Below are 20,507 nucleotides of genomic sequence, written 5' to 3'. Positions count from 1 at the left end.
CAATCGCCAAAACATTATATTGAAATATGGCATGAGAGGCCATTTTCGCTACAGCTATAACGCTTGGTTGAGTATCACAAAGTTGCAGTTCGAAGTCGCATATTTTATCAGGCTCACAGTTAGCCTCTTTAGTAATCAACTGCAACATAAAATAAAATCAGTGGAACTTTCTTCATATCCCAAGGCTATTAATATGTATTTCTTATATGAGTTAGTTGAACTGTAAGTCTGTAACAGCAAAAAGGAAGATACATGCAATAGTAATGGATGGTGCTTCGTGTTCTTATTCTCCGATGAATCTATTGGGCCATTTTCTTCCACTATTTTCTGCATTTCATTCTGCAAAAACGAAAATAATTAATGATTTAGTACTTATGTTCAGCACCAAAAGATTTACCCTAAATTGATTTGTTGTAAAGACAAATATTCAGGACTAATTGCAGATCTTATACAAAAATTTGTATTTCAGCCAACAAACGACATAATCAAGAATTCATATTCACTATTGAATCAGATGATATAGTGCCTTCCTCTGAACTAACCCAACAGCCCAACACTGATGTTGGTAACACATGTGTAGAGATTATAAGGAGAAAATATCTGATTCTAGTCTGTGCATTCAAATTACCTTGATAGATGTAGCCAGCACTGGAACAAGATGACTCTGATTGTTAATCTTGCGACCTTCTGAGGAGATAGTCCTGTACATAATGTAAACAGGTGGATATACCCATTACTTAGTGTTACTGCAACAGACCACACCTTCATCCCGTAAGATATGCATGATTACAAGCAGTAACACGGATGAGATAATGAGCAACAGAAAATTTCTTTACTAACCTGTCAAGGTGAATAGCCAAAGAAGGGATCCTCAGGATCGGCTCTTGCACCCGTACAAGCTACGGGAGTTGAAAAATTTTTTAGCGCAAAAAGATGAGCATGACAGATATGATGTTTTAAGCTCACAACTAATATGAGTATGGCTATATTGGCAGCAATTCCATTCATTATTCTCTTCCTCTTGCTCACCTGCGTAAATGTTTACATGATTTGCAATCTTAATTTATATTGTTTGCACCGATTAGAATGTCATGTAGTACCTCTTAGTGAAGGCAAAATCTCAACTTATCCGAACCATGTATTTTAGCTAACCTCATCAAGTCATAGAAATGTCATTTACCCTGTAAAACTCATACTATGCTGATCTGCGGTAAATTATTTCTATGGGTTATCCAGATGACAGTATGGCGCTCATAAGAATGGCTTGACCTAGGACCATCTTCACCCCCAATCAAGTAATTTCGCTGGAAAACAACATAGGTGAAAGGCTGAATTAGTGAAATAAACACCAACAGATGCAGCCTTTATAGTAAAAGCACGAAGAAACATTCAATCAAAGTTTCTTTCCATGAACCTACACACACTTAGATCGGTTACAAAATTGGATCGGTCAGAACCATGCAGAGAACTTTTTTTTTGCGAGGAAAAGAGAGTGATCTTTATTGCTCAGAAAAATGATTACAATCTCGAGCAATAATTTGCTCAACACACACCGGGGAAGCAAAACGCCACACAACAGAGTGCTTCGTTCGCTTGGCCAGCTGCGCGAGCTCGTGCGCTGCTCCATTACTCTCTCTTTTCGAGTGGGTAACGACCCATAGTGGCAACCTATCTCCAGCATCTAGAGCCTCCTCAAGGATGAACTTCAGCTGTGATCGCCGGAGATCTCTAGAGTTCAGAATTTCTGCGATGGTACTGCAGTCAGTAGACAGTATGGCGCGCTGATTACACCATTCTGCTGCCAAGCACAGGCCCTCTTTACAAGCTAGTGCCTCCATCTCTTCTGCATCGCTTCCAGCGCTTATAAAGAACCAGGCCGACAACAATACCGCACCCAGATGATCTCGAATGATGATCCCCAGGCCACCTTCATTGGATATGCTATCAAACGCACCATCCACGTTGATCTTAATCCAACCCGCATCCGGCGCTTTCCATCTCTCCTGCACCTTCACTCTTTTTTCATGATCTGGCATCAGAGAATCCCTGACGGGGTTTTTGCCTTTGGGATCAAAGGCTTGCCCTTGCTGTCTGATGCCACATAGCTCACCCTAGTATCTCACTAGAAATTTCACCGAACCATCCACCGACGGCTTGTCCGAGTCATGAACTAAATTGTTGCGGACCTGCCAACTCCTCCAGAGAATTAAAAGTACTTTAGCCCCTCCATCCATTCCCAAATGGTCAACAAAAGAAAGCAGACTTTCAGAAGTGAGCGAGAGGAACTGTTCCTCGTCCGGCAATGACCAAAATTTCTGCATTGCTGCTCGCAGTGCACCCGTATGATCACAACGGAGCAAGGCGTGTTCAGTCGACTCAGTTTCTTTGCCACATATTTCGCAGCGACCATCACTTATAATGCGTCGCCTACGTTTATTTTCCTGAGTTGCCAGCCCGTTATGCATTGCTTTCCAGCCAAAAACTAGAATTTTGTGAGGGATTGGCAGCTTCCAGTAGTTCTTCCAAATTGGTCTATGATCTTGGTTACTAGAGCTGGATTGTCTCCCTCCATTCTCTTCCTCATGCAGACGACATGCAAGTCTATATGCACTTCGCACTGTAAAAACCCCCGATTTCTCATAAAACCATGCAATGAAATCTTCTCCCAATCTTGAAGGCAGCCGGATATTCAGAATCAGCTGAGCATCATGTACGTGGAATAGATCATACACCTTGTCCGCACGCCATTCCATCCTGGACTTATCTATTAGCTGAGCTACCCATTTGAGACGGTTAGGCCTTCTCTTTCCTGTTGGCTTGCGCGACCAGCTCCTAGGGATCCATGGATCGCGCCATAGCCGAATATTGTCCCCAGAACCAATCCTCCATATAATCCCCTTCTTGAGAAGTTCAAGCCCATGCACGATTGCCCTCCACGTCGGAGATTGATTTGTTGGGAAGGCCGTGTCAATCAGGTTGCCATTCGGAAAGTACTTTGCTCTTAGAACCCGTGCACACAAACTTTCTGGTTTCTCTACCAACCGCCACGCTTGCCGGGAAAGCAAAGCTTGGTTGAAAAGCTTCAGATCCCTGAAGCCTAGCCCCCCATCTCCCTTCATTCTTGTGCATTTTGCCATGATAACCAGTGCGTTTTCCGGCGTCCACCTCTCTCACCCCACCAAAATCGTCTGATACATCGGGCCATTGATTCATGCAGTGACGCCGGCAACTGGAATACACTCATCACATAGACAGGGATTGCTTGTGCTACTGATTTAATCAAAACATCTTTGCCCCCCGCAGACAGGTGCCGCTCATCCCATGCGCTGCATCTTTTGGTTAGCCTGTCGACCAGTGACTAAAACTTATCAGCTTTTAGGCGTCCCTCAGGCGTTGGTAGGCCCAAGTATTTCGCCTCAAAAGTAACTCTCCCAACATTAAGCTGGGACCTGACATTGTCGACCACTGCTTGATCCTGATTAGCATTAAAAAGAATAGAACACTTGTCAAGATTAATTAATTGACCAGTAGCATTACAGTACCTATCGAGCGCCGATTTAATCCTCATAGCTTGGTCAGTTTGGGCACGGAAAAATAGCAAACTGTCATCTGCAAATAAGAGATGTGAAATCTCTGGTGCTCGTCGGCATACTTGTAAACCTTGTATGTACCCCTGTTCCGATTCTTGCTGCAACACTTTAGATAAACCATCAGCAACAAACAAGAATAAATAGGGCGACAAAGGATCACCTTGACGCAAACCTCGAGTGGGTTGGATAGTGTCCATAAGGACACCATTGAAGCGAACTGTATAACGGACAGTGGTAACACATTCCATAATCCACTGAATCCATTTTTGCTGAAAGCCCAGCTTCTCCATGACTTGTTGCAAGTAAGACCAATCCACTCTGTCATACGCCTTGGCCAAATCCAACTTGTACGCACAAAAGTTACTCCTGTCCGAGCCATCTTGTTGTATAGCATGAATGCACTCAAACGCAATCAGAGCATTATCTGTAATCAAGCGCCCCGGGATGAAAGCGCTTTGATTTGCAGCAATGAGCTCATCCAACAGAGGTCGCAGCCGATTGACTAAGCATTTGGATACCACCTTATAGATAACATTGCACAAACTAATGGGGCGGTACTCCTTCAGAGTTTCTGGGAATTGTACCTTGGGGATTAAAACAATAGCTGTATCATTAACTCCTGGTAGTTTGCCTTCCTCAAAAAACAACTTTACCGCATATATAATATCTTCTTTCAGACAGCCCCAATTCCTTTGGAAGAAGCGTGCTGGCAAGACATCTGGCCCTGGCGCCTTCAAAGGACCTATCTGAAATAAAGCATCACCAATTTCCGTGTCCGAGAACGGTTTGCACAGCTCCTCATTTACATCATCAGTAATACACGGTTCAAAAAGGGACGTGACATCCAGAGGGTTCACAACCGGATCTTTGGTATAAAGCGTATGAAAATAATCATTTACAAGAGCTGCCATACCTGCTTGGTCGGTAACCCAATCTCCATCTGGGTTCTTTAGCTTTCTGATCTTGTTCTTCCTTGCACGCCAAGCTGCTCGCTGATGGAAGAATTTTGTATTGCGATCGCCTTCACGTAGCCAAGATACCCGAGATCTTTGCAACCATAGCATCTCCTCTCTATAGAGCATCTCGTTCATATTTCTGATAGCCTCCTTGATCGCCCCTTCATCTGAGCCTTGTTCCTGCAATTCAGCCAGCTGCTTACGCAGCCGCATAATTTCTTTTCTAACTGAACAAAAGTTTGTTAAGCTCCACTATTTTAGGGACTGCAAAACATTTTTTAGCGCCTGGTGAACAGCACCCAAATCACCTCTTGTCGACTCCCCCTCCCACACATGCTCAATGCATTCTCCTAGAGAAGGATCCCGCTCCCACATGATTTCATAATAAATTTGGCGTCCTCCCTCACCTCTTGGGGCTTCCTGTTTTACAGTTAATAGGAGAGGACAATGGTCAGAACAAGGAGAGGTCAGATGGGTAATGGAAGCATCGAAAAAACGATTACTCCAATCAGTATTAGCCACCCCCCTATCCAAGCGCACTTTAACGTTGCGGGTACCAGACTTCCTATTATCATAAGTCCAAGGCAACCCCGTGAAACCTATGTCTTTTAACCCACAAAAAACCAGTGTATCTCTAAAACTTTCCATCTGTCTCTCTCCCCTTTTTGTATTAGAAAAATGCTCATATTGCCACATTGTTTCATTAAAATCCCCCACGACCACCTGGCTCTTGTGATCGGGTTTTGAGCCTCTGCAAGATTTCCCACATGCGATGTCTATCCTCAACCCGTGGTTCCCCATAAACAAAAGTGGCCCGCCAAGGGGCAGCATTTGGCTCATCCACCACCGACACATCAATGTAACGATCATTACTCGACTTTAAATGAACTTGAATAGATTCATCCCAGAATAGAGCCACGCCTCCGCGCCTACCCTTACTATCAACTGCTAAACAACCTTTGAGGCCCAGCCTCCATCTCAAGTTTTTAACTCTACTCTCACTAACCATAGTTTCTGACAGAAAAACTAGCTTGGGGTTGTGCTGACGCACTAGCGCCTCTAAATCACGAACTGTCCGAGGGTTCCCCACCCCTCGGCAGTTCCACACTATGGCATTCATTGCTCCTGACGGGGCTCAACACGAGCTCCCGTCAGGGGGTTAGCTTGCATCTCAGGAATCATGCCAGGTGCGTCGCCCACATGTTTCCCCTCAACCATGCAGAGAACTTGATCATCTTGAAAATTGGATTACCTAGGTGTCTGTTGAATCTTCATGCATGACTGTAACACCCGCGTTTTTCAATCCATAACAAGTCACCCTCTAAACCACTCGTCGATTTGCAAAACCTTTTTCCGCCGACCGTACCCCGCGCGCGACCGCCGACCGCGAATCTCGCCGGCGTGCTCTCTCTCTCTCTCCCTTTTTCTTTTTCTTCATTTTCTTTTCCCCTTTTTCTTTTTTTTTCTTCTTTTCCCTCCTCCTTCCTTCTCCTTCTTCCTGCTTCTCTCCTCTCCCGGCTCCCGCACGCGCGGCGCGCCGAGCGCGCCCAGCCCGCGCGCCCCGCCTTCCCTGCCCACGCGCGCACACCCCCTGGCCCGAGCACCCCCCCTGGGCCGTGCGCACACGCGCGCGCACGCATGCGCTCGGCGCACCGAACCGCGCACGCCGCGACGCTCGCGCCACGCCATGGCCGCCTGCCCACGCGCCGCACGTGTTCCACGCGATCCCGAAGCTCGCCGCACCGCCCGCTGGTCCGCACCGCCACCGCCTTCCTGTGCCCGCCTTTGCCGCCGGCCGTCCCTGTGCCCTGCCCACGCACAAGCGCGCACTGCTCGCACAGTGCCGCTGCCTCGTCGCTCGCGCCGCTCTGCTCGACACCGAGCCACACAGCCGGCCCCTCCACGTGTCCGCGCGCCGCCAGGACCTGCCCGAGCCGTCGCGTCGTCCTGGGCCGCCGCGAATCGCGCCGCCGCCGCGTCGCGACACCAAACGCCATTAAAGGCGCCCCGCACCGCTCACCGGGCTCCATCCGCGCCCGCCAGCTCCACCGCCTTGCCACGCCTATAAGTAGGCCCTCCACCTCGCCTCCGAGCACCACAGCCGCCTCAGCCACCGCCCGCCTCCTTCCCGAGCTCCCAACGCCGCCACCGCCCACCATAGCCGCCGAGCCCCGCCGGCCACCGCGGAGCCGCCTCCTTGCGCCACCTCTGCCCAAGGTAAGGGGCGCAATAGAATCCCCGAGGTCCCCTTCCTCTTTTCCCCCAGCTCCGGGCCGCCGTGGAGCCTTGCAGCACCGCCTCCACGGTCGCCGCCGCCCGCCGCCATGGCCAAGCTCCAACGGGCCACCTTCGCCCGAGCCGCGGCCGGGAATCAACTCCCCGTGCCGCCCTCTCCCTTTCCCCCACTCCCCGAGCGCCGACGAGCTCCCAGGCCGCTGGCCCAGGGCCGTCGCCTGCGCGCCAGCCTCCTCCCCTGTTCTGCGGGAAGGGAGGGGGGAGAAGAAAGGGCAATTTTGCCCAAAAACCCCCGCCCTTCTTTCTATTCTCTAAAGATCCCCCACCCGTTTATAACTTTTTTTTCCAAAAGAGACACTTCCTATTCTTCTATTCGCAAATAAACCCTTCCACCATATAAACACAATTTCAATTATACCCCTGCCCCTTTTTAGAGTAACCCATGTATTTCTAAAAATTACAATCTAGTCCTTCCCTTTCCAAAACTAATTGCAAATAGGTCCTTGAATCCTTATTTAACCCCTGAACCCCTCTTTAACTCGTCATTTCATGCGCCAAAAATCCTCCGATCGACCTGAAACTTTACCACACCATTTCTAACATAATTTTGGCCATGCCATTAGAAAACCGCCTAAAAATATTACTCCTACCTCCATATCTTAATTATTTCCGATTCGAGCTCAGCGATAAAACTTTTGTTTCTTTTTCTTGATTGTGTGCTTGTTTGTGTACGTCGTAGATCACGGTGTGAACGAGGGAGAACCCGTCAACGAGCAGTACTACGAGCAAGTGAACGAGGACCAGTACCGCGACCCTGAACCCGAAGGACAGTACCTCGATCAGGACTTCCCGGAAGGCTTTGAAGACGTCAAGTTCAATCTCATCCTTTGATGCATGTTTTGTCCTAATTTTATAAACACAACCTATTGGCCCGTTTTACAAAACTGCATATGTTTTGATTACTGAAAACATGGTTGGATAACCACCCCTTGATTTGTTATAACCATTCCTTGACCACCTAGATTAATGTCTGAATATGATTTATTCTATTTAGATGTTAATCGTTGTTAGAACGCTTAGGACCTTAAACACGGTGCAACTTATTTTATAAAGAAAATGTGTGTGTGTGGAAGAGAAAATGTGGAATTTTTGAAAGATGAGTTTAGACGGGATGGATGGCACTTCTGTGTGAATTGCCAAATGGTGTGCTCGTACCCGTGTGGTAGAGCAAGGAAGGGAGATATCCATCTTGTCACAACTAAGGACCGAGTTGGTGTGTCATATCACCTAACTCCACTATCGTGCAAACCACTCGACCGTTGTATGGGCAACGGCTTAGCATAAACCCCACTAGTTAGTCTGATAGCCATCAGGAGAGCTGAGAGCAACGGGTGACTAAGGAGAAGGGATAATCTCTGTGTGACTTATGCCCCGGTTAAACCTAGGTGAAAGGTCGATGACCCCTTGATGGATCCCTTGATGGCTAGTCAGACCTAGCTAAGGTGGGTAATGGCTTTGTTGGGATCTGCACCGACACTAAGGTGATCGAGTTGTGATACACTGCTTGTGGTTAAAGTTGCACACCTCTGCAGAGTTAAGAATCTATTCGAATAGCCGTGCACACGGTACTGGACGAGTACGGTGTGGTCACATAACTAGTGTTTCTTCTGGGAATGGATGGGTTGGCGTGAGTTGTTTTGGAAAAGTGTCCAGCAGTTGTGCCGTGTGCTACGGCGGATGAGGAGTCTGGTAGCAACTAAAAACTTGGATCCTGTGTGGATCAATACTATGTGTTACTCGGTACAAGAAAACTTGCCTTGAAAATCCTTTCTTTCAAATGAACCCCTGCATTAAAATTAGCTTTCCGCAATTTAAACCCTAAACTTATCCTTGATTTACCCTGTGCATTATATTCTATTTATACCCCTCTGTGGGTGTGGTTGGACTTGCTGAGTACGTTTGTACTCACCCCATTCTTAATTTTTACAGAGAAAGATCCAGACTTCGTTCCCGAAGACGTTGAGTAGGGGTTCCGTCCTGCACCCAACCTTGCCTGTGGATAGGGTCACCCGCAGGAAGCTCCGTATGGCGCAAGACTCTGATGACCTCTTCGTAGTTAATGTCGTCGTGTGGGTTTTAGTTGTTATCCTCGCGATAGTGGCGTTCCACTGCCCATTACCGCGTAGAGTTATACGGTGATGTACCATCTGATAATAAATGTATTATCAGTCTCCTGGGACTGATATTATATCACATTTAAGTCTTCTCTTATGAGGGGACACTTCAATAGCGTCTAAGGCTTATGGTGCTAATCACAATTTGCCATCCATATAGTCCTATTGACATCGGATGCAATGAGAATATAAGCATGACATTAGAGCAATAAGGCCCAATGAAACTGAATCGTAATGGATGAACATACCAAGTGCTGGAGATCAGATCAGGGGCCCGTGAAGGCGGCGCTTGCCGGAGAGTGCGGGGCCGTGAACTGTCGCGTCCGCTGGATCATGCTCGACTTCATGGGGCTAGGCCCGGGAGGACGTGCCAGGAAGGCCGGCCGGCGCTGGCGTGGACTTCCTAGGTGCAGCTGCCACGGCTGGTGTCGCTGCAACCTCCTTCACCTCAACCGCCGTGGCCTCGGCAGGACGCAGGGCAGCGTGGGGTACATCGGGGAGGCTGCGAGGACGGCCCTTCCAAATCCTGGTGGCCGAAGAACGCTGCAGCCCGAGGCACTGGCCGAAGAACTCCTAGGGACGACGGTGGCCGTAGAATGGCTGATGAGGCCCGTTCCGCATCTCACATCGTTTGCCTCGCCCTATGCAGCGGTCTCCGTACGACAGCGCGGAGCGGCGACGCCGGGACAGTGTGGTGGCCGATGCAGGTCAGCGTGGACCGAGCAGAGCCGTGGCGACGCCGGGGATAGAGGCCGATGCAGGGCAGCGGGGGCCGAGCTGATCGGCGACACAGGGGAAGGAGCGGTGGCCGATGCAGGGAAGGAGGCTGTCGATGTGCGGAGGGTTGGGACCGGCGGCGGGGCTTCTCCGACCGGCCGAAAATTGGTCGATTCCGGCCGGGGAAGAGGGCAGCAGGGCCCGGGGATGCGCGGCGGAGGTGCGGGAGCGGGGCAGCAGCCCATCCGGGGCCCACTAGCCGCCAGCAAGCAACCGGGGCTGCCGCTCGCGCCCCTGCCCAGCCGTGCTGGTTGCAAGCCGCGGCCCCGCCTGACTCCGCAGGCCGCTCCGTCGTCGGAGGGGAGAGGGGGAAGGGGAGGAGGCGAGTGGGCGCAACCGTAGGAGAGAGCGGAGGGGTGCGTGATCTCGGGTGGCCGAAAAAATGGATCAGGATGGAAGATAGCGTGATTGCCGGTGATGGTGCGGAGGAAGGGGAATCCATCACAGGCGGGCACAGAGGGAGGGGATTCCATCTCCGCGAAGATCAGGCGAACAACGAATGGGCGGGCGGGTACGCAGAGGTGTGTAGAAAACCCCATGGTGAGAAGAAAAAAAAAAGACGAAGCGGGCGCGGCGATCCGATTGAACGGGCGAGAGAGGCGTTTTCGGTCTGCCAGGCTCCCCTGTCAAACTTCTGGTCTTACACGTAGGCCTGATAGAGATAGTTTGTGAGGTGAGTATGTGAGTTAATTTTGGTGAAAAATGTTTCAATTTCCATGCATCCATATATCTATCGTCAGTACAGTACAGATTTTAGTGCCGATGCTTAGCTCATCCTGTCAACTGGACAACTAACATTCGGTGCACCTGCCAGGCGCTGTACTGCACGGGCCACTACGGGCCGACGCGCGTAGCCCAGCTGTGTGTGAATCGGCCACATAGGAAAGGCCCATCCAGCCGCAAAAAACAGGCCCGCGTCGTCGGCTGGCGCGGACGGCCGGCCGCGGAGAGGAAGGAGACGCCGCCCCGGCCGCGTGCGCCGCCGAGCGGGAGACCCTTTTAAGTTCCAGGCTTCCAGCCCCGCGACCGCTACTAGTAGCCTAGCAGCACTGCAGCAGGAGTAGAGTAGTCTTGCGGCTCCAGTGCTCGTCGACTCCTCGTCCCCGGCTCCCCGCCGGCCCGCCTGACATCGCGTCGCGTGCCAACCAAAGCCGACGCGCGCAAAAGCAACGAAAGCGAAAGCAAAGCCGCCGGCCAGCCACCACCTCCGACACCCCGTCTCGTCTCCTCCCTCCCACCCGTCTCACGCCCAACCCCGAGCGCGAGCGGCCATTCCTCCTCTCAGCTCTGGTGGTCTCGTGATCTCGTCCCATCCCCTCCCCTAAAAATGAGGAACCTAGTATTGCCATAGAAGTCAAGTCGCGCGTGCCCAGCACAACCACCCATTACCCACCGCCGCCGTGCTCGGGAGGCGCCAGCACGGAGCCCATGCCACCGCGCGCCGCGGCCTCGCTGCTGCAGAGCGACTGCTGCGGCCACGGGCCGGGCCCGGGCCCCGGCCCCGGCTGGCGCGTCGGCGGGGAGCTCCACGGCGAGGCGTCCTGCAGCTACCTGCCGCTGCGCAAGCGGCTGTCCGTGGACGGCAAGTGCCCGGCGCCGCGGATATGCATCTGGGAGTGCGACGGCGAGGCCGGGGACATCACCTGCGACATCGTCGCCGCGCCGCTGCGGCGCAGCTGCAGCGCCAGGGCAATGCCGCCGCCGCCGGCTCCGCTCTTCCGCCGGATGATGACGCCGCCGCCCTCGCGGCCCAGGCCGCCGCCGCAGCGGGTGGCGGAGGAAGCGGCGGCGGCGGCCAGGAGGCCCGGTGAGACCATCTGCAAGGGCCACCGGAGCTATGGCCTCATGCTCAACCTGCAGCTTGGCATCAGGTACCAATGCTCTCTCGCCGCTGCTACGTTTCCTCGGGATACCCTGCGTCTCAGTGTTGCCCTGGTATTCGTGCCATAGCTATTCGGTGGGGAAGTCGTCGGCGCTGCCGTTCAGGAAGCTCTCGCCGTCAGACTTGGACCCGCGGGAGAAGGTGTGGACGCGGTTCCCGCCGGAGGGGTCCAAGCTCACGCCGCCGCATCACTCGGTGGATTTCCGATGGAAGGACTACTGCCCCGCGGTATTCAGGTGCCATGTTGCTCTGCTGGCCATAGATTTGGTCATTTGAATAAGACCTGCAACTTTTTTTTCCTGCGCGTGGATGCATTGCTTGACTGCTGAGTGATGCCAATGCCAGGCACCTGAGGAAGCTGTTCGGGGTGGATCCCGCCGACTACATGCTCGCCATCTGCGGCAGCAACACGCTCCGGGAGCTGGCGTCCCCGGGCAAGAGCGGGAGCTGCTTCTTCGTTACGCAGGACGATCGTTTCATGATCAAAACCGTGAAGAAGGCCGAAGTGAAGGTCAGTTGTTAGTGATAGCTAGATTGAATACGATTGGTCATGTTAGGTCGCATGTTTACTCGTTCGTTCTTAGTTCTTACCACGTTGGTCATCCTTAATCCTGTGCCTGAAATGATTTCTGAAAAAAAATTCAGCTGTACACACGAAAAATAGCTTTCCTGATACATCTTTTAGCAGCACATGTTCCTTCTTTCTGGAAGTTAGATTTGGTCCATCTTTAAAACCCAAATTTAGCTTCTTACGAGAGACTACAGCACTAGTTCTAGTAGGTGACATGAACATCGACTTACACAAAATCTTGATCTGCAGGTTCTAATTAGGATGCTGCGGAGTTACTACGAACATGTTTGTCGATACAAGTCCACTTTACTGACAAGATTCTATGGCACACATTGCATTAAGCAAGCTGGCTGCCCCAAGGTAAGCAATATTCACGTTTCTATTTGTTGTTTCATCTCTATGCAAATGATCTCGATAATGACATGATGTCAACCTAAACAACTAGGTCCGGTTCATTATAATGGACAATTTTTGCTGCTCAGAGTATAAGATCCACCGGCGTTTTGATTTGAAAGGTTCCTCACATGGTCGGACTATTGACAAAGCAGAACAGAAGATCGATGAAACTACTACTCTAAAGGACCTCGATCTCGATTATGCATTCCACCTGCAGAAGTTTTGGTACGAGGAGCTGATGAAGTGAGTTTGGCATTAGATTATCTTAAGTTCATGGGCTGCGAATTCATGACAATTATGAAATCAATCCTAAACCTGGCTCTTATTATCGCATAGGCAAATTCAGATGGACTGCGCATTCTTAGAGACACAAGGAATTATGGACTACAGCTTGCTGCTAGGAGTTCACTTTCGTAATGATGTCTCAATGTCTAAGATGGGTGTACCCCAGTTTAATGGTTTGCCAAGTAAGTAGCTTGGATCATGTGTAGCTTCGAATATTCTGAATCATGCCATGCACATATTTTCGATCATAAACTGATAGTCAGTTTTGATCTCAACTTGACAATGTGCCTGATCAGAATCCACTGGCAAAAGAAAATCATTTGAAGGTGGAGGTGATGTTTGTGAGGTTTGCTTTATGGAATCTGGATGCAAGGACAGAGATTTCATTGTTGACTCTCGGTAATGTATTGCTTTTGCGCTCTTTCGTTTCTTTGCAACAAGCGTGGACTGTTTCGAATAATGAAACACAATCTGAGGAACTTAGTTGTAATTAAGTATGAAACCCAGTGATCGATCAATATCAGCATGATCAGTACAAACAACGTGGATAACCAGAATAATGGGTTATATGTTAACTTGTTTTCAGGTGTTTTTGTCCTTCAGAAGTTGTTTATTGCATCTGTTATATTTCGTTAAGCTACGAATTTCTCCTGGTAACTTTTAGGTGTAGGTGTAGCTAGCCACTAGTTGCTTCTGTGACTACATCAGTTAAACTAGTTTGATAATTTAGGGGCCATAACTGGAAAAATTCATGTTTTTCTAAATTGACCTGTAGTTCAGGCTCTTATATATTTTTTTTATGAAGATTGCTACTCTCTCCACTATGGAAAAGTACTGACTTTTTATGTTGTGATTTTCAGTAACGCAATTTGTGTTCCACCATGATCCTACTTTGTTGCTCCCTTTGTAGCCTACAAACAAGGAGCATCATGGGGTCATGTGTGTTTGTTTAAGTCAAACACTTGTAAAGGAACTCTTAAGATACCTTTAACTTTTCAGGCTAAAATATCCGAATCTGTATCTGTCACATTCCATAATTTTGTCGAATACTTTCCGTTGAGCTAATGTGACCTCTATCTGCTCTTATCAGGAAACCGATGGTCCAGTTAGGCAAGAACATGCCTGCACAGGCCGAGCACAGATCGAAGAGAGTCCTCGACAAGTTTCTCCTAAATGAAAGACACCTGTTCATAACCACGCCAAGCGGAGGATCGCGGGATGTCTACCTCTTCTTTGGAATAATCGACATTCTTCAAGACTACGACATAACCAAGAAGCTCGAGCATGCTTACAAGTCCTTCCAGGTCAACCCTGGCTGCATTTCTGCCGTGGACCCAAAGCTATACTCGAGGAGGTTCCAGGACTTCATTCGCAGGGTGTTCATCAGAGAACAGTAAGAGAAACTTGCACAGAGTTAACCGGTGACTGTTCAGCTCCACTGACTTTTTACATCATGAGATCCATTGGTGAAGCCTCCGGGTATGATGTTTCACCGATCCCGAGCGTGCCCTGGAACAGTGGAAAGGGTGGGCGGTTTACCGGGCGCATAATTTTCTGAGGCCCTATCTTTACCCGTAAACGTAAAAAAAACGCCACAATAAATGTTGGAACATATGCATGGAGTACTAAATGAAGTCTATTTATAAAAAAATTTGCATGGATGGACGGTAAATCGTGAGACGGATCTAATGAGCTTACTTAATCTATGACTTGCAACAAGTAACCATCCACTAATTATGGATTAATCATAGATTAATTAGTATCATTAGATTCGTCTCGCGATTTACAACCCATTTATGCAAAAAGTTTTGTAAATAGACTTTATTTAATACTTCAAATTAGTAAGATTTCAACCCAAAATAATTGGCGCCGGGGAAGGAGCACTGCCGACACGCATGCTAATGCTGAAAGGATGCGAGCTAAAACTATAGAGTTTCGCCTTTCCGAGGACTTGTAAAATGTAAGTGCCGGCTCCATGATTGCGGAGCACATCCCGAACCTTGCTGTTGTTTATTCCTTTTTGCACTCGCATCCGCCAAGAATCTCAAGTATTTTAGCTTCTTGGGATGCTTGATGAATACCGGTATGCTCTTTGCCGACTGGGGATCAGACACTGTACATGTATATGCTGCCCTGTAGCATACACTAGATGGATTTAGGAACTGGTGCATCCTTGTCAAACTCTAATATGAAAGGAATTTGGATGCATTCTTGCTTTTTCGCTTGCGGATGAAACGTATATTTGCCAGACTCTGCTGGATGAATCCCTGAAGCTGCCATGCCATGTTCTTCGTTCAGAAAATAAGCTAGTACTAGTAATTTAGTTTTCTCGTGGGTGCGCACCCACCGTGTCTGTCTTCGATCTCACTACAGTACGGCGGACCCCACAGCCGCACCAACCACAGTGGGTCCACAGTGTGTGGCATCCTCACCCGGGTTCGGTATCAGCAACTGCCGCCGCCGAACAACTCCCTTTCCCCAACATGGCAGCGTGGCCGCCGGCGGCCGCCTCCCTCCTCGTCGCCGTTCTCTCGTGCTGCACGGCAGCACGAGCCATCAGGACGCACGGCAGCGGCGGCGGCTATGTCTCCGCGGTCGGGGACCCCGGCATGCGCCGCGACGGCCTCCGCGTGGCCTGGGAGGCCTGGAACTTCTGCAACGAGGTCGGCCAGGAGGCCCCCGGCATGGGCAGTCCCCGCGGCGCCGACTGCTTCGATCTCGGTCGATCCATCCATTTCTTCTCCCATCTCTTTCTCCTCCCTCGCCATTCTTCCTCAGTCCTCACATGCGAGTAGAGACAGAGAGATTAGAAATTTAGGATTGCCAGTTCGGCTCTGGGTCAAGCATTGTTCCCGAGATTCGATTATTCAGGAAGGCTAAATCAAATCTTTGCAGAGACCAGCGCCGGCGAGGACGGCCAGCCGGTGTACGAGGTGGTGCACCGTGTGACGGACGCCGACAACAGCCTCCGCGCGGGGGACCCGTTCCCGGGGGCGCCGGCGAGCGCCACCGTCACCGACGTCGACCGCTACGCGGCGGCCAAGGAGCTCTACCTCGGCGACCGGTGCCAGGTGCCCGACAGCCCGGCGCCGTGGCAGTTCTGGATGGTCATGCTCAAGAACGGCAACCTCGACACCACCGCCGCCATCTGCCCGGAGAACGGCCGCCCGGCGCGCCCGTTCCCGCAGACGTCCCGGTTCCCCTGCCCGGGGGGCGCCGGGTGCATGAACCAGCCGCTGGTGTTCCACAACCGCACCGCGCTCGGCGGCGGCGACGGCCGGTGGCTGCGCGGCGGGCTGTTCGGCACGTACGAGCTCGACGCCGCGGATCTCGGCAGCGGCGACGTGTCGTACTACTCCGTCACGTGGGAGAAGGAGGTGGCGGCGAGCGGCGAAAACGGCGGGTGGGCGTTCCACCACAAGCTGCGGACGTCCAAGATGTACCCGTGGCTGATGCTGTACCTGCGCTCCGACGCCACCAGGGGATTCTCCGGCGGCTACCACTACGACACCAGGGGAATGACCAAGATCGTAAGCTCCAAAATTGTGTCCAGCCTCTCTTGGTTTTGACAGATTCTCCAAATTTGCTACATTGGAATTTACTGCTTTTAGAATATATATATAGTACTCCCTCCGTTCCAAATTGTATGTCGTTTTGGTAAATCTAAATGCATAATTTTTTCTAGACATCTAGATAAACACTATGTCTAGATACATGATAAAAATTATATATCTAGATTTGTCAAAACAACCTACGATTTGGAACCTACAATTTGGAATGGAAGGAGTATATAGAAGTATATTTAACACACATTTTTTGGACCAACCACCGTTCTGTTGCGGCGGTGGCCACGAGCACGAGCTTCGAAGTTGTCGTCGACCACATGATGTGGCTGGCATCTGGGTCTCGGCTTCATTTCCTAACTGAGAGGGTGTCGACCAGGTGCCTGAATCGCCGGACTTCAAGGTGCGCGTGACGCTGGAGGTGAAGCAGGGCGGCGGGCCCAACAGCCAGTTCTACCTGATGGACATGGGCAGCTGCTGGAAGAACGACGGGCGGCCCTGCGACGGCGACACCGCCACCGACGTGACCCGGTACAGCGAGATGATCATCAACCCGGAGACGCCGGCGTGGTGCCGGCCGTCGAGGATCGACCAGTGCCCGCCGTGGCACACGTACCGGAACGGCACCCGCGTCCACCGCACCGACGCCGCCCGCTTCCCCTACGCCGCCTACCACGTCTACTGCTCCCCCGGGAACGCGCGGCGCGCCGAGCAGCCGACCACCTACTGCGACGCCTACAGCAACCCGCAGCCGCAGGAGATCCTGCAGCTCGTGCCGCACCCGGTGTGGGGCGAGTTCGGCTACCCGACGGCGAGGGGGCAGGGATGGGTCGGCGACCCCAGGGCGTGGGAGCTCGACGTCGGCGCCCTGTCGCAGGCGCTCTACTTCTACCAGGACCCGGGCACGCCGCCGGCCAAGAGGCGGTGGACGTCGCTCGACGTAGGCACGGAGATATACGTCAGCGAGAACGCCGAGGCCGAGTGGACGCTGAGCGCGTTCGATGTCCTTGTGCCTGACCACAGTACCAGGGCAGAGCAAGGAACCAGCAATAGCTGCTGGTAGGGTAGAGGTGAAGAAGGGTGATTCTCGCAGATGATCTTCGCTTGTAAGCAACACATTCCATCTTATACAAACTTTTCTTTACGCAATTTTGGTTGAAACTTGTAAGCAAACGTGCAGACATGTAAGCATGCATCAAGAACTATTGGGAGAGATAGTCTTTTTGAAGACATCTGATAAATTTAAAACGATACAGAGAAGATGACCTCTGCACAAGAATGACACGCACAAATCGAGAATTAGGTGAGATCACTGTACCAAATGCCACCGGCAGTCTCACGGTAATCACTTCCCAATAACTAAGTATCAGGAGAGATTCCAATACCAAATTCAGAAGGGGTTAGAGGATCTCCCACTAAGAGATTCCACTCATTTGCCGTGACAAACGGCAAACTCTTTGCTGTGCGGCCAATGTTGCCTACTTGCCTTCTTTACAAGCATTTGCAGCTCGGTATCTTTTCCTCTCTCGCCTGCTATGACCGGCCATGGTGGTGACCGGAGAAGAGGCAGCGGCGCCACTTGCAGTCCTACCACTGGCTCGGCGAACTGGCGAAAGGTAAAGCGGAAAAGCGGAGGGGGAGAGGAGACAGGCATCAAAAGGAGAGATAGCCGGTGCAGGGAGATGCTGAGACAGATCTGGTCTGCTGCTGCGGCCCGTGTCTTGTATGCGTTTTTCTTGAGTCCTCTCGCTGTTGCTACATGGCCGGCCAGCCAGCCTTTCCTCCTCGACTTCTCTTTGTACCACGCCAAGCCGCCTGATCTGTTTCTTCTTCGTCGCCCTCGCTTTTGCCATGCTCTGCCGGGCCAGCCTTCCTTGGGCATCGGCATGGCCGAGGCTGCAGACCAGTTGGTCAGAACCTGTACACTTCTTCAGACTTCAGGTCAGCCACTCTCACGCATGACGCGTCCTACTCGGATCTACGATTCTGGTCTCAGGAGTCCTATCGATAGCATAGCCACTTTGGGTCTTTGGCGGTTTGGCCTGATCATGCATTGCATTCTGTTAACCTGAGGCAGACAAGTGGTTGGCATCTTCCAATCGGACATGTATATTGGTGTACCTGGAGTGGTCTTTTGTGTCGGCAGCAGATGCTGAGGCCTGAGAGATGCATTAGAACGTGATAATTTCAACATGTTACTTCCTCCATCCATATAAGAATGCAATTATTGGATCAGTATCGGTCAAACTAGTTGAAGTTTGATAAAATTTATAGATTATAGTACGAGCGCTTATGTCTCCAAACAACTTATTATGAAGAATATATATTCTATAACTAATCTAACGGTACATATTTGAATCATGAATGTTATTATTGTTTATATAACTTTAGTCAAACTTCAAACTGTGATGTGATGTGGGAGCCAAGTGATTGGAATCCTCGTGTTGTCATCAGTAGTCAAAAAGGGTTTAACTCGCGTACCAAAGGCTGAATCTCCATTTACATCTAGGAACTGTTTTTCTATTTTGGACGTTTGAAACATATGGGGGTGTGGACTGCAAAAGATTTCTTTAGCCCACATAAATATTAAATTATTTTCACATGGAACTCTTGTATTTAAAACGTGTTTTTTTGTGCGTTTCCATGTCAATCAATTGAGATATTTGCTAGTACCTCTCAATCACCCTCTCTCCACCTTATCTCCTCTCTTCTCCCCCACCCTTTCTTCTTCCCAATCACCTCCAGCTCCTCGCACCCGCCGTCTGCCGCACAGCCCCTCCCCCACCTCACTGGCGAGACCCTAGCCTGCCCATGCCAGCCACCTCCCACCGGCGCTGTCGTTGTTGGGCCCATCCACTATGATTGTCGATATCGACTCCCCTGTCCCGCCGCCGGCCCAACCACCGTCTCCCGCCACTTCGGCCGTCGGTGCCCCCCCCCCCCGCGCCGTGCCTGCCTCCTCCTTAGGGTCGGCTGCCGCCACCAGCCCTCCCTCTATGGTCGGTGGTGAGCAGCAGCCCCTCGGCAACCCCGAAACCCTAAACTTGAACCTCTAATGTTGTCGGAATTTCGCCAGAGTTGGAGGAGGGGCGAGGAGGGCTCTATTTCACATCGATTGACAGAAAACCCAAAATTCAATCAATTGACAAGGAGCAAATCTATTTTTCTAATACTGTGTGACCTTCAAACTTTGCCTTCAAAGAAGTTTATGGTAAACAAAATGGATTGCAAGAAATCAAAGAGTACCCTGCTACTACGCTAATAAGTACCCCAAGCAAAGATTATCTCAAAGCAGCCATTGTTCGAAAAAAAAAACTCAAAATAGCCTACCCTGAGTTTAAATTGTCAAAAATTGCAAGCTCGATCAAACTCATGTTAGCTTTGAGTAACCCGGTGTGATATCTACTTTTTTGTCGAGATAACACCATATCCTTCTCTAACCCTAACTATTCAAGGTATGGTAGCATATACTTTAGATAATCTATTATCTTATTATTTGACCAACAAACGGAGCCTCCACGTTCGCTCTTAAGGTCTAGAAATTACCACGTTAATCAAAGAAAAATTGAAAAATAAAAATTATCCACCACTGCCATTACAATAAAAATTAGCCTAAAATACCCGTGTGCCTAATTAAAAATCACCCAACACTGCCATTATGAGAAATTAAATATAAAATACCATTTAGCTATGTATCCGTTACAAACATACTATTAATTAATAAATACTAAAGCTAACAACAATCAATCAAAATAAAAATAAAATAAGAATAATTATATGCATATATTATTAAAGCTCAACAAATCAAATTGTTATTATAGGTAGATCATATTTGAATTATTTTAACCAAAATAAGATATAATTTACGATAATGAACATGATGATGTATGGTAATAAATAGTATAATTTTTAAAAAATAGTAAAAATACAACGACATGCAAAATTTTGAATTTTCAATACTAGCCACGCAAATATGCGGGCCATACGCCTAGTTATCATTAATCAACCAGCCAAATATCAATATATAGATAGTTTGATTTGACGTTATTGCACTAATCGCATTGTCCATTCATTAGTG

The 20,507-nt window shown here is 50.0% G+C and overlaps 2 protein-coding genes and 1 pseudogene across 4 annotated transcripts; all 3 read left to right on the top strand.

Annotated features, from left to right (window-relative positions):
* Nucleotides 1–10,768: 10,768 nt before the first annotated feature.
* Nucleotides 10,769–14,424, top strand: LOC120690920 (phosphatidylinositol 4-phosphate 5-kinase 2-like). Its single transcript, XM_039973828.1, has 8 exons — nt 10,769–11,603; nt 11,683–11,850; nt 11,960–12,125; nt 12,435–12,545; nt 12,631–12,824; nt 12,918–13,048; nt 13,163–13,265; nt 13,957–14,424. Exons 1-8 carry the CDS (start codon nt 11,161–11,163, stop codon nt 14,261–14,263), a joined length of 1,623 nt encoding a protein of 540 aa, XP_039829762.1. The 5' UTR covers nt 10,769–11,160; the 3' UTR covers nt 14,264–14,424.
* An 812-nt stretch (nt 14,425–15,236) lies between these two features.
* LOC120690921 lies at nt 15,237–17,689 on the top strand. Of its 3 annotated transcripts, none has more exons than XM_039973832.1 (3): nt 15,237–15,587; nt 15,738–16,396; nt 16,809–17,689. In XM_039973832.1, the coding sequence occupies exons 1-3, from the start codon at nt 15,350–15,352 to the stop codon at nt 17,490–17,492; spliced, it is 1,581 nt and encodes a 526-aa protein (XP_039829766.1). In that variant the 5' UTR covers nt 15,237–15,349; the 3' UTR covers nt 17,493–17,689. The 3 variants fall into 3 exon arrangements, with proteins under 3 accessions (XP_039829766.1, XP_039829763.1, XP_039829764.1); XM_039973829.1 differs by having other exon boundaries at nt 15,258–15,587; nt 15,762–16,396; XM_039973830.1 differs by having other exon boundaries at nt 15,353–15,657.
* On the top strand, nt 17,647–17,743 carry LOC120693601 (annotated as a pseudogene).
* Nucleotides 17,744–20,507: the final 2,764 nt, after the last annotated feature.

The sequence above is a fragment of the Panicum virgatum genome, chromosome 9N, assembly GCF_016808335.1.
Source record: "Panicum virgatum strain AP13 chromosome 9N, P.virgatum_v5, whole genome shotgun sequence".
NCBI classification, from domain to species: domain Eukaryota; kingdom Viridiplantae; phylum Streptophyta; class Magnoliopsida; order Poales; family Poaceae; genus Panicum; species Panicum virgatum.
This window is presented reverse-complemented; position numbering and strand designations above follow the sequence as displayed.